At 37.4% G+C, this 13252-nt stretch overlaps 2 protein-coding genes across 4 annotated transcripts in view; both read right to left on the reverse strand.

The window, feature by feature from the left end:
• Positions 1 to 4861: 4861 nt before the first annotated feature.
• LOC130613473 (zinc finger MYM-type protein 1-like) lies at positions 4862 to 7297 on the reverse strand. The gene is made up of 2 exons (XM_057434812.1): positions 7248 to 7297; positions 4862 to 7133 (listed from the first exon to the last, which is right to left on the reverse strand). The coding sequence occupies exons 1-2, from the start codon at positions 7295 to 7297 to the stop codon at positions 4862 to 4864; spliced, it is 2322 nt and encodes a 773-aa protein (XP_057290795.1).
• A 5525-nt stretch (positions 7298 to 12822) lies between these two features.
• The window catches only part of LOC130614038 (kinesin-like protein KIF15), a 111790-nt gene continuing 111360 nt past the window's right edge, over positions 12823 to 13252 (reverse strand). For 2 of the 3 annotated variants that reach the window (XM_057435432.1, XM_057435434.1), the window contains exon 35: positions 12823 to 13027. In XM_057435432.1, the coding sequence (XP_057291415.1) occupies positions 12974 to 13027 (54 nt within the window). In that variant the 3' untranslated portion in view covers positions 12823 to 12973. The remainder of the gene's footprint in view (positions 13028 to 13252) is intronic. The other variant, XM_057435433.1, reaches the window with a different exon arrangement.

Raw genomic sequence — 13252 nt, forward strand, 5'->3', positions numbered from 1 at the left:
TACAGTGAAAGAGGACCCTTTATCATCAATAACAATGTTCTGCACCGTAAGGTCATTTCCTCTGAGACGTTCCAGATATCTCCCATGATTTGGTGTATACTTTGTTTTGGGGTTATACGAGTAAATATTCATAGTTTGTTATAACAAAATAAACATGAAACAACTCTTCATCACTGAGATTGTTAACCCGACTATTTTTGATGATTACCTAGGTCAGTGCACGAGGATCGCTCTAAAATCGATCAGCATTCGAGGCGGTCGGCCTAATCTTGGTAATGATAATGATTTTATTATCTAGAAGGTGGTACCTAATCAGAAGGAGACCCGGATCTGGATCGTGAAAGGTTTGTACAAAATCGAGGATCTGGCAGATATTATCAACAAACAGCCTAATGGAAAGGAAGAGATATTTATGTTGAATAATGGATACTGCCGACTTCGTGTAAGTGACGGAATTAAGGTTGTTATTAATAAAGACCTTTGAAAACTCCTTGGTTTATCTAAACCTATTGATGGTAAGAATTATACTAAAGGCGACTATGATGTATACTACATGACCGATGTTTATCAGAGATTAAGTCTTATATGCCCCCAGTTAGATGAGGATGATTGCTTGTATAATGGTGAAAAATCAAAAATTCTCGCGATGCTGCCCACCAAAGAGTTAGATGCTTGGGGAGATATGCTCACCTGGAATTTTGACACACCAGTATATCTTCCGTTGAAAGGGTCGACGGATAGGCTCGAGTTCATGCTTACCGATCAATATCACCCTGAAAAAAAGTAGCTTTTACAGGACTAACGATGCAGTTGCTTATAGAATAATAAAGTAATTAAAGAACATGGATAGTATGAAATTAGACCCAACCTTATCGCCAAGTGCGTCTGAGGACGATACTATGCAGGATGAAAGTCAGGTCTATAGATTAAAAAAGATGGAAGAGATCGAAAAGTTTCTACGATCAGAAGTGAGCTATAGAGACAACCTTACCAAGCGATGCAAGCGTCGTGCAACTGCAGCTACAATCAGTGACACTTCGGTAGTCACCGCAATCACTGTCCTTGAAGTCGCTTCAGTCGTAACCATCACTACAGGAGTTGGAATTTCAGTGAGTATTGGTCTGGCTTCAGCTGAAATCATCCTTGGAATCTCTTCAGCTGTCGTGCATAAAGTGCAAAAAATCTTTTACTCAAAAGCCAAGAAACATGACAAGATTAGGACTCTGGCTGAGGCCATGTTAGACTCCATCTCGACCCTCATCTCAAAAGCAGTAGAAGACTATCGGATCTCGCATGAGGAATATCATTTCATCCTTAAAGCAGTAGAACACTACCGTAATTTGAAAGAGCAGATTCGATTAAAATCAAAGCGTGTTGTAGAGACCATCACTACTGAGCAACGTGAAGCCATCTTAGCCGAAGGTAGGAAACAAGGAAAGCATGATTTTTTACAGCAAATCGCCCGCACTCCCGATACCCCACCAGTCAATGTCACATAGCCTATGAAGATCCACCAAAGTATTATTTGTGATGGGTTAACAATTACAAATCATTATCTCCCATAGTCAACCTCGCATCCTAACACTATCACCATCGATCAGTAGATCCCCCATCATGTACTATGCGTCGCAGTTTTTTAGCGAATTGTCGCAAATATTCTTCAAGATTTTTTTCATATGCAATTTTAACGCAAGGTTTGCAATAAGGACCGTCTGTCTGTGTTGGAGCGTCCTTGTATTTGATTTTACGGATTGCCTCAACAAGATCTTCCTCATTCAATGTAGAATAACGAGGAATTTTCATTAATTTGGCTTTTTTTCAAAGTGCGTTCATTTATTTTCATATAGTTCCTTATCAATTATATAAATGCAGGTGATGCAAATAAACTATAACTCAGTACTCTCATCATCCTCAGATTCAGATTCTGTAAGATAATTAGCACCATACCTTTTAACCTCTTTATATTTACACTCTTCTAGGTAGGTTTGTCCATAATAGTTGCGACCCTGTCTATAGATGCTCCCTATTTTAATGATGGCCGTACATTCGTATGGTCCTCCTTGAAGTGGTTTCCTTTGCTTATGAAAATTGGTTCTAATTTTACCTTCCCATTCCTTGCGCTTAGGATTGATATAAAGGTCTTTTTTCACAATTATGTTGGTGAAGCAATAACCTCCCAAATCCTCCACTTTTTTCAGTATCTCCTCGTATTTTTCTAACCATTCAGGATAGTCACCAAGATCAAAAGACATAGTGAACGCGGAAGTCTCGGTGTATTGAGAGACACCCTGGGAGTAGATATTTTAGGGGTTTTTATCAGTAACGGTGTAACTCGACTTGGTCATGATATCCAATCACAAACCTTTCGTCTTTGCCTTTGTTTGCAGGGATTGAGTCGCTTAGAATTTCAATTTTCACATCTTCGATGTTTAGTGGTGTTGCATTACAGTAAAATTCTTTTGATTTAACAATTTTGTCTCCAAATTTCAACATGCTCTTTTATTTATGTTAAAAAATTTTATCAATAAATTTTATAAATAAATTTTATTTTTCTGGTCAAAGATTTACAACAACCACCGTTATATAAAGTGTATTCCTGATAACAAGGCCAACATAACATTTTACCTTTCACCACAAGTTTCCTTCCACATTTGCACCTATCATATATATCAAGTAGACATTCATCACACTGTTCTTTCATCGTTTATCTTATGTTTCGCTAGAAACATAAAATCCTGAATAGTGTCATTACTCTAAATCACGAACCCTATCCTCCAGGTCTTTAATCAATCTATCGTTCTCCTTCTCCTTATCGCTTTCTTGTGCGAGAGCCATGGCCATAAGTGGCAGAGAGATACCAATAGCAGCCATAAATATCGTGAGTGCTGTCCCCAGAAATATGTCGAGTGTTGATTGCTGTTAATTCATTCATTATATAGATTTTTTTTCAATACACCATCCACGGCTTAGTTTTTTTCAATACACCATCCACAAATCGAGCTTCAGAAACGGCTCTCGTGCACATGTTCAGATCCAGGAGATAATCTGGAACATATGCGACCATAGAGGTATCTACCTCAACGGCTTTCATGCACATGTACTGGCTCTTGAATTGATCCGAAACATGCAAGAGCGACAGGGGCCTTTCTTCAACTGCCTTGCTACACATGTACTGAGTCTTGAATCGATCCGGAACATGCTTGAGCGCATAGGGATATCTCCCAACTGCCCTATTACACATTTCCTGCGTTTTTAAACAATCTGGAACATGCTCGAGCGCTTCGGTATCCCCCTCAACTGCCTCATTGCATCTGCAACTTTCTTTTAGTATATTCATCAATCAATGGGGTATACTCCTCCTCAACTAATTTCAACATTGCTGGCGTAATAAACCAATCCGGAACGAAGCAGACCGGATTGAAGCCGATCGGCGATATAAATCCTGCGAGCGCTCTATTACACATTTTCTGCGTTTTGAATATATCCGGAACATCCGGGAGTGTGTAGAAATTTCTTCCAATGCCCTGGCGTACATTTCCTGGGTCTGGAATTCATCTGGAACATACTCGATCGCTTCGGGACACCTCTCAACTGCCTTATGACACATTTCCTGTGTCTCGATTGATCCGGAACATACTCGAGCGCCTCGGGATCCTCCTCAACTGATTTATTGCACATGTCCTGACTCATGAGATGATATGGCACATACTCGATCAGCCAGAGATCCTCTTTAACCTCTCTCGTGCACATTTCCTGCGTCTTGAATCGATCCGGAACATACTCTATCGCATAATTCCCTCCTCCAACGGCTACATTGCACATTTCCTGTGTTTTTAGATGTTCTGGAACATGTATGAGCGTATAGGGATCATCCATAACAGCATTATTACACATTTCCTGGGTCTTGAATTGTTCTGGGACATGCCTGAGGCACCAGGGCTTTTTTTCAACGGCCCTGCCACACATTTTCTGTGTCTTGAATTGATCCGGAACATCCTGGAGCAACCAGGGCCTTTCCTCAATTACCTTGCTGCATATGTCCTGAGTCTTGAGATAATCCAGAGCTTGGCAGAGACTCCAGGGATACTCCTCGATGAATTGTGCAAGGGCATTTCTAAACAAACTCATATCTTTTATTTATATACGGAAATTTTTTATCAGAAATTGAGACAACTTGCGCATGATGACGTCAAATTCTGTCGGATTTATCGGATGCCGTCGAATTTTCCGAATATATTTGCGCATGCACAGATGGGGTGTCGGGGGAGCTCTAGAGAAGCGGCGGCTTTACGCATGAATCCCAAAACTATGGGGGTGTCGGGGATCTCTAGAGAAGCGGGGGCTCTACACAAAATATATACATGATTTTACGTAGTAAAGCGGGGGGTGTCGGGGGATCTCTAGAGAAGCGGCGGGTTTACACCTGTAACCCAAAATGTTGGTTTGAGTGACCCCCTACATCTACTAAAAAATCTCATTTAGAACTACCCAAATTGTTTTACACAAAGTTAGAAGCTAACGTCCGTCCGACAGAAATTATTTATTTAAAATAACGGTTTTTAACTTGAGATCTGGAGAGCAGTGCCGTAACCACGAATTTCGTTTTGGGGGTGCAGCCTAGTTTCAGTGTCTAAGGAAGCCCCACCATGGTTGGGGCCGACGAACCAAGAAAATTTTTGAATTTTGAGTGCGCTAGATTGGCTAAAACAGCCTTTTTGAGAGTACTTTTTAAAGAAATTTAATCACTAGAAATCACGAAAATAAAGGAAAATACAGACAATTGCTCCAGTTTTCTGAGTTTTTTTTTTAAAATCAGGGAATAAACGTTTACATAAATTTCATGAACAAAAGACTAAAAATGTTATCTATTGTAATAGCCAAAAGTGTCTATTCTGCTTTGGTGTTTATCGATAAATTCATCTCCTATTTGAGTTAAATCCATTTTGTCAACGGAATCAGTATGAATATGGAGGACCATCAAATTGTTCAAACGTAAATTCGTGGTTGTTGATCTAAGGTACGTTTTGACTCGTTTCAAAGCAGAAAACGATCTTTCGCTGATGGCGTTTGTGGACGGCATCACCAACAACAATTTCGCTATTTTGACAACTTCACTTAGAAGAGTTCTTTGAGATTGATCAAAACTTTGTAACAGCTTGATTAGATCGGTTACTTTGAATTTCTCTTTGTCGTAACCAAGGTTGGATGCGATGACTGGGAGTAGCGGTATTTGGACTTTAGCAAGTGACTCGTTGATATCTCCTTCGTAGAAACGACAAACTGCTTTTAGATGACTTTCCCATTCCTGACCAGTGATCGATTTTAAAAGAACTTCCTGTAAATTGACGTATGTCTTGTAATCAGGTTGATCGAATCTTTGTTGGATGTAGTTAATAACTAGATCGAAAGTTTCAAAGTAAACGTGGCGATAGTGATCTTTGGCAGTGTCATGAAAATGATATGTTTCAGGAGGGCCATCTGATACTTTGTTAAAATAATCTGGCATCTTTCTTCTTCGTGGGAGTTTAGGATCAGATACTCCGAGTTGTGATTTCCAGACAAGAACTCGCTCCGAAAATAGCTCAAACAATTCGTTGCTTCTGATCTTCTCTAACACAGCTAGAACTTCCGACACCCGTTGTTGTCCCTCTGCTGCCGAAATATCTCCTTGGAGAGACCTGCTAAGATTATCTGTATGTTTCAATAGGGTTTCACCAAGACAACAGCAGAAGACAAAATTAAAACTAGACATAACAGTCATTACTCCGTTGATTCTCGCTCTCATATCTGGAAGCTTAACATTCGATAATGACCATGTCCAAAGCTCCATTAATTCCTTATGGTTTTCAAGAAAGGATTCAAGAACCTCACCTCGCACAGTCCATCGTGTAGGAGAAAACTCATGGACCGACTTGGATTCATTTCCTGTTGCTTCTCTGATATTCTTTAATTGTGTGTCTCTCTTTGGCGATTTTTTGACAAGTTTACATATTTCATAGGCAGTTCCAAACGCTTCTTTAAGTTCAGGGATTTCTTTTATCACATCGCCAACAGCTAAATTCAAAGCATGTCCGTAACAGTGTGTGTACAAACATTTTTCATTCGACGATTTGATTTGGGTAGCAACTCCAGATCTGTGACCAGCCATGGATGCAGCTCCATCATAACATTGGCCGCGAGATTTTCTAATTTCAAGTTCATTCGTAAAAGAATATCTTTGCTTAAAAAAAACGATTTGGTCAGCACTAGTATCAGGTAGTGGATGGAGGCCAATGAACTCCTCGTGAGCCTGTAATTCATCATCAACCCACCGAATGCAAATGACAAGTTGTTCCGTATTTGAGACATCCCCTGTTTCATCTGCAAGGATTGTGAAAATCTCAGCTGACTGAATATTTTTTGCAATGTCACGTAAAATACTAAGTGCTTCGATTCGCAGCATTTCGTTTTGAATAGCCGGTGACGTGTAGCTTTGCTTTTTTGCAAGCCATGCACTCAGTTCCTTATCATCTTCACATCGGAGTAAAAGTAACTGGTGGAAGTTCGAATTCAACTCGCTGTGTGTTTCCTCATCCCAATTGCCTCTAAACGGAAGTGATTGTCGCCCTAGATGTCGAACGCTTTGCAACAGTTTTAACAGCATTCGTCTATTCCTTTCCTTCGTGGCTGCAAGATTATCTACCATGATTTCACCAATGTCCTTTGATGTACCTGGCGCAGTAATCAGTCTTTCAGTGGCTTCTTTATGGGAGTCGCTACATTCGTGTTTAGAAAATCCTCTTCCAGATTCAAGCGCCTTTTTCCAATTTCGGTAGCCGGTTTCAGTAAAAACTGTCTCTGCTTTTGTTGCAGAAATCATGCTTTTTCTAAGAGCACTGAGACAAGTAAAGCAGAAAGCAGCGTCTTTATCTTGGTCGTAATGTAACCAGAGGAACTTGTCAAACCATGTTGGGTTAAACGATCTTTGTTTCGGATCTTTACCAAACGTTGTTTTTGGAAAACTCAAAGAACGAGGTTGGTTCGGTTTAGATGGATCACTCGTTGTTTCCTTAAAATTATTCTCCAAGTTTGTTGGTGCTGTCGTTGTAGGTGTCGTCGTTGTAGGTGTTGTTGTTGCTTCTTCGTTTGTTCGTCTGAAAAGCAAAACAAGTGTAAAGGTTGCTTGGATAACAGTTATGGGATGAATTAAAAAGCAGTGGTGGGGTTAACAAAGTAATTAAATATTTATTTATTAATAAGTCACTTACTTTTCAGGTCTAATGAGCCATTTTGATAAATCACTTGTTTTCTTCGGCATTTTCACCCTTTTTCAAATTAGTCTGTTACTTTGTTAATTCTATATTCTTACACGTTTTTTTTTTTTTTTTTTTTTTTGAAGTCAGTCCAACTCGTTCTCGTCTTCTCACAAACACTATTTTCAGAATGTAGTTTCCATCCAATTTCATCATCATTTCCATGCAGCAAACACTATCAGAATGTAGTTTCCATCCAATTTCATCATCATTTCCATGCAGCAAGTATAAGAGTCACGCGTTTTAAATAAATAAAAGAGTGGAAATCGGTTATAAATCATTCTCAATAAGTGTTTAGTTTGTTTATATATAACAAATGGTCTTTAGACATAAGACAAAACGTTTTTCTTAACTTGTCATAACCATCTTTGAAAAAATTATTGGGGGGCCCGGCCCCCCCTGGCCCCCCGGTGGTTACGACACTGGGAGAGTTTTAAGACACATTTATCAGTGACATATTTCCAGTTAACCTTTTTTAAGGATGCTTTTACCTCGGAAGATTGTTCTAGAAGCAGAATTAGTATTTTAAAATTCGTCCGACAGATTTTTAGTAAGGACAACTTAAGGCAGTTATATAATGATAATATATGAACTTTATGCAGAAAAATAACTACACACACGTTTTACGTTTATTTGCCAGTTATTAGAAGCTGTTGCAGTGTCATTTAAAATTCAATTTTCGAATGAACATAACAAGAAAGTTAAATGGAATGATTGATTGAAAGTTTTTGAATTAAAGGAACATAAACACAGAAAGCGCATACAAGTAGAGATCTGTTCTAAAACTACAGACGAATGCGTAGACGAGTACAGACGAGTAACATACGAGTACAGACGAATCACAGACGAGTACAAACGAATCACAGACGAGTACAGACAAAGTACAACGAGTACAAACGAATCACAGACGAGTACAGACGAATCACAGACGAGTGCAGACGAATCACAGACGAGTGCAGACGAATCACAGGCGACTAGTGTAGAGTCATGGGTATACCAGTAGTACCTTAATTATTTTTTAAGGTTTTAACAGTAACGTTGAATTGCGTAAAATGTATGCGGGTATTGAAGTGACAACCATGGAATAATAAGCAAGTCTCATATTCATAACAAAGTTCATATGATAGATAAATATGATAATATGATAAATCATATGATAGAAATATCAAAGAATGGGTGAGATCGTACGTTGGAAGTGTTCGCATGCGCAAATTGTCATTAACTTCATCTAACTCCATCACGAAAATCACGTTGCGAACAAAGTTGAAGGCGGTACATTTCTCTGTCTCTTTGTGCTCTGCCCTACGTCTGATCACCGCCACAGTTTTGATCAAATTCGCTTTTCGATTAATCCAACGTTTGCCATTTCCTTGACAGTTTCCGAAATAACTTTTCCTGAAGCGTTTTTTGCACGTGTTCGTCAGAATAAATCAGGGAATCATCATCATCGAAATCCCACTCATATAATCGTATTTTGTCATTTTTTTAAAAAGTTCCTGATATATTATAAGCATCTAAATCGTATGGATGTTTTATGTTGAGGTTCTTTTGGTGCAGTAAGAAAGTCACCTTAACTCTATACGGTCATCTTGTTGCGACCAAATCTCTGTCATATTTATCTCCTAAACATACTTCTAATATCTCTCTGATGTCTACACTTTTTTGCAATAAACAGGAAGCGTTGTGTCATCGTTGTAAAATTTCGATAAGTTTGATACAGCCTGTGAAAAAGAAGAAAATAAACTACTTGCTACTACCTCTTTATATTTTTCACAGTGTTTAAATATGTGGTTTACTCACCTGTGGTATTTGATTTCATGTCTGAACTGCCGATTTCCGTTTTGATTTTACTTTTTTCAAACCCATTTGCCTCACAACCTAAGTTAATGGTGTTTTAAATTATATTGGATATTTTCACTACTGGGGAGAGAATATTTTAAGAAACGCACCTCCAGTTATCATTTAATGGTCATTTTTTAGTTAAAAGCCTCTAAAGGTGAAGAAACTCTTACTAACTGGCCTTTTGCTTCGTTTCCTATAGAGACAAAGACGAAAAAAGGGTACGCGCTTCCTTTCAAACTTGAATTACAAGAGGCGTCGATTATATAACGTTAAAAAGATAGGGAATTTACGATAACTATCAATTGGGAAAATAAATAAAATGGGAAAATAAATAATATCAACATATATATATTTCAACATACTTTTGTGGCGCCGTAGATTAGTGGTTATAGCTCTCGTACTCTGTGCGGGAGACCGGGGTTCGATTCCTCTTGACGGCGATTCAACATGGGCGAGTGAATGTTACCATAGCCCCGGGTTAACCCAAGCCATGTGAGGGAAATTGGGAAGATGGCACACTGTGTGGGCCGTTGGATGTTGCCGGGAGTTGTCTAGTAGAGCGCGGGCTCCAATTGGGTCTGCGTAGCTCAAAATGAGCATTAAATACTCTAGGACTCTCCATCTACGCCATGGCCCCTCCTGGAAATAATAGACAGGGTATATCCCTCGATATTTGTGAGGCTAGCCATGTAAAATATGCACATCTATCTATCTATACCACGAAATTTCACTGCCTTTGCATTTTTGCCTTTCCAAATTTTTTATTTGGTGTTTCAACAACCTTTTTTGGACTAAAATCTTTGCGTTTCCATATTTCATCCATTTATGAACACGCGCTCACATGAACAGAACTGTTTGTTATTTTATATTTATGACACAAATCGAATCATACATCGAACGAAAAGGTGAATCGAATGTCCTTTCTGCAGTTTCCTCTAATTTTCCTATCTTTAACAATGATGTAGCATCCTATACATTTTTGAGAAATTTGGAAAAACTACATTATTTTAAAATTTTAAAGATTCAGTGGGGAAACTCACTTTTCTTCTTATGAAGTTTCATTTTTAAAGATAGAAAAATAAATCGACTAGTCTGTGACTTGTTATTTGTCTGTGATTATCTGTACTTGTCTGTAACCCGTCTGTGATTCGTCTGTAACTTGTCAGTACTTGTCTGTGATTCGTCTGTACTCGTCTACGCATTTGTCTGTAGTTTTAGAACAGAGTACAAGTAGATGCGTATAACTCTTGTAAAACAGATCTAAAGCAGGAAAATCAGTCTTTGGACTAATGGATGTGCGGCGCAATTCAGATGACACTTTGTATTCAAGCTCGTATCTACATACCATCCCGATTTGCTCATCGATTAGCATTACAATGAAGCCCAGCATGGCAAAGGGCCTATGGACGGTATAGGTAGTACACTAAAAAATGTTGTATTTCGTCAGGTGAAGTCCGAGAAAATCATTATTAACTCTGCAGAAGATCTCTGTAAGGCTGCGAATAAAATTTGCCCTTTAATAACCACATTATTTCAAAAAGTGGACGTGATCCTTAGTGGACCTGACGACATAGAGCAGGCACCTGTAATACCAGCAACACTGAAAATCCACAAGCTAACAACAAGATCTAAAATATGCTACTAAAAAAAGATGCGGTCATGTAGATCGTGATTATGATTCTTTTGCTCAATTCAGAAGCGCATGCGCCTACCGCATGGTAAAACACTTGAATGATGATGAAATCCAAGACTGGCTGAGGTGTCCCATTTGCATGAAGCTTGCTGTAAACAGTAGCTTTTAAATTACTTTATTTGTCGGACTGATTAATTTAGTTGATTTTCTTTTTCATTTTACGATTAGAAAATACATTTTTGATGCTTTTTTGTTTAAATTTTATGTTCGTTAAAAGATTATGAATATGTAGTTCAAAGAACGTTGTTTTACTATATCATAAAGGTGGTTTTCAAAATATCAAAAAATCTGTAGGACAAATGTTTTATTTCAATCCTGATGAAATTTTAGGTAGTAAAAGGGAAACAAATAGAACTTTAAAAAAATGAAAACCTCTTCCTTTTTTTAATTGAAAAATGTGTTTACAGGAATATTTGACAATGTTCGATTGTTGTTGTCAAAAACGTTCATTCAACAGATCCGTCAGACAGATTTACTTAGTAACTAACTTGTAAAAATTATTTTTAGGCAATGTAACATTTTGCCAAAATGTTTTCTTAAACGAGTTTCAAAAAGATTATTCAACAAAATCGATGTGTATTGTTTTATTCAACCTAATTAAATTTGATGATATGGCACTTAAAGTTTTAAAACGTAGAAATTGAAAACTATCGAATCCGTCCGACAGATCAATATTTCCTAAGAATATTCAATGAAAAATAGGGCAGTCCAATCCTTTATAGCGGTTTTTAAAACTTGCAAATGTACCCTTATGAGAAAATAAGGCAAACCGAGCTAAGCTTCTTCGGTCCATTTTCTATGTTGCTTCAAACTATCGATAATCCGTCCGGCAGATTTACTTATTAAAAAACAGACCCAAAACATCTCATAACATTCTGAGGATTTTAAAGGATTACGTGAGCAGAAGCAGATGTAATTTGTTCCAAGTTAGGACGAAGAACGGTCCAAATCTGCGCATTATAAATAATTTTTCATTGCCGGTTGTTGTAATGGCAAAAAGGCGTATTTATTTTATATTTTATTTTTCAAATTCTTGCGGTTTGTCCCTTTACACCTCGATTGGTACTGGCCTCTGATATTCCTGCTAGAAAAACTAAAAAATATGGAGGATTTTACAGGTTGTCCCCTGATTTTAAAATTTACAAAGAATTTTTAAGTACTTTAAAAAAGCTTTTTAAAAATAAGGGACTACAGAAGACATGGTCAAGCTATTCTAGGTAGGTACAATACCAACAGATACGCATAACACACACAAAAAAAACATAACAATAAAGAGGACATGAAAGAAGTAAAAAACATTATTCCAAGATCAGAAAAAGGTTACACAGCTGTTAAAAACGTCAACATAATAAATTTTTCCAAATAATAATGTTAAAACTATCTACACATTTTAGATTTTTTAGAACTTCATGTCCTAAGATAACATCAATAAGGCCAGCATGTACAAACAAAGATAACAGACTATTGTTGGAGAGAAAGTTGTTTTAGACAACTATTCTCCATAAGAACTCTAGGAGAAATGCTGATAGATTTTAAAAATAGATATATAAAAAACTGGGGAGTTTCCAGAAGCATAACAAAAATTTCGTGGCAATCCTGTCGTCTTTACAAGTTAAGTAACGTTCAACCAATTAAAGAGGAACAAAAAAAATAATATAAAATAATTTCGACGGGATCAACATTATAGCAAACTTTTTAGCGGAAATATGACCTCGGCTTTATCTCAATTATTCAGGTGGTTGCTAGCAAAGAAAAACATGCAAATTTCAGTGTTGCTCCTTTCATTTTTCAGAAATATGCAATTGCGTAAAACCGCAATTTTTATTAAATCAGACATATTGAATGAATCCGAAAGTAGGTGACACATCTAAAAGAGATTTCAAAATTTTTACGAAAAATTACAGTGCTTTTCAGAAAAGTATTAGGTTTTTAAATTTTTTAGGCCTCAATAATACACGGCAGATAGTAATACTTCGCAATAGGAAAAAACCTAAAGAGTGGCACATATCATATATTTGCGAAATTGAAAAAATTGATACATCATAAAACGCAAAAATTTAGCAATTGTTTGAACAGAAAAAGTTTGTTTTCGTCAAGCAGTTTCGCGCCGGATGGGCGATGTCACTTATGGTTATGCAATGAATGGTCACGTCTTTGATTTTCCACCACATGAGCATAAAGCGACGAATTTGTTGACCTGCTAAAGAGTAAATTAATGCACATAGGGAAGACTTGTAAATTGTTTGAAGATAATAGAACCATTGTTACTAGAACAATAATAGAACAGCATTTAACAATTGAAAACAGCTCACTGTACGAGGGCGAGAATTCCAAAGGTAAAATTAACACATGCCTCCAGAAAACGTATAAAAAATTACTTGAATTGACACCTTATAAGCTGGATTTCCAGTACGCAGAATATTTC

The sequence above is a fragment of the Hydractinia symbiolongicarpus genome, chromosome 11 (assembly GCF_029227915.1).
Source record: "Hydractinia symbiolongicarpus strain clone_291-10 chromosome 11, HSymV2.1, whole genome shotgun sequence".
Taxonomy (NCBI): Eukaryota; Metazoa; Cnidaria; class Hydrozoa; order Anthoathecata; family Hydractiniidae; genus Hydractinia; species Hydractinia symbiolongicarpus.

Excerpts from the sequence above, each read along its gene's own strand:
- LOC130613473 (XM_057434812.1), bottom strand. The coding sequence starts at position 7,297 with ATGCCGAAGAAAACAAGTGATTTATCAAAATGGCTCATTAGACCTGAA. Across the intron at positions 7,134-7,247 it reads TGGCTCATTAGACCTGAAAA|ACGAACAAACGAAGAAGCAA; the intron begins GTAAGTGACTTA and ends TTTGCTTTTCAG.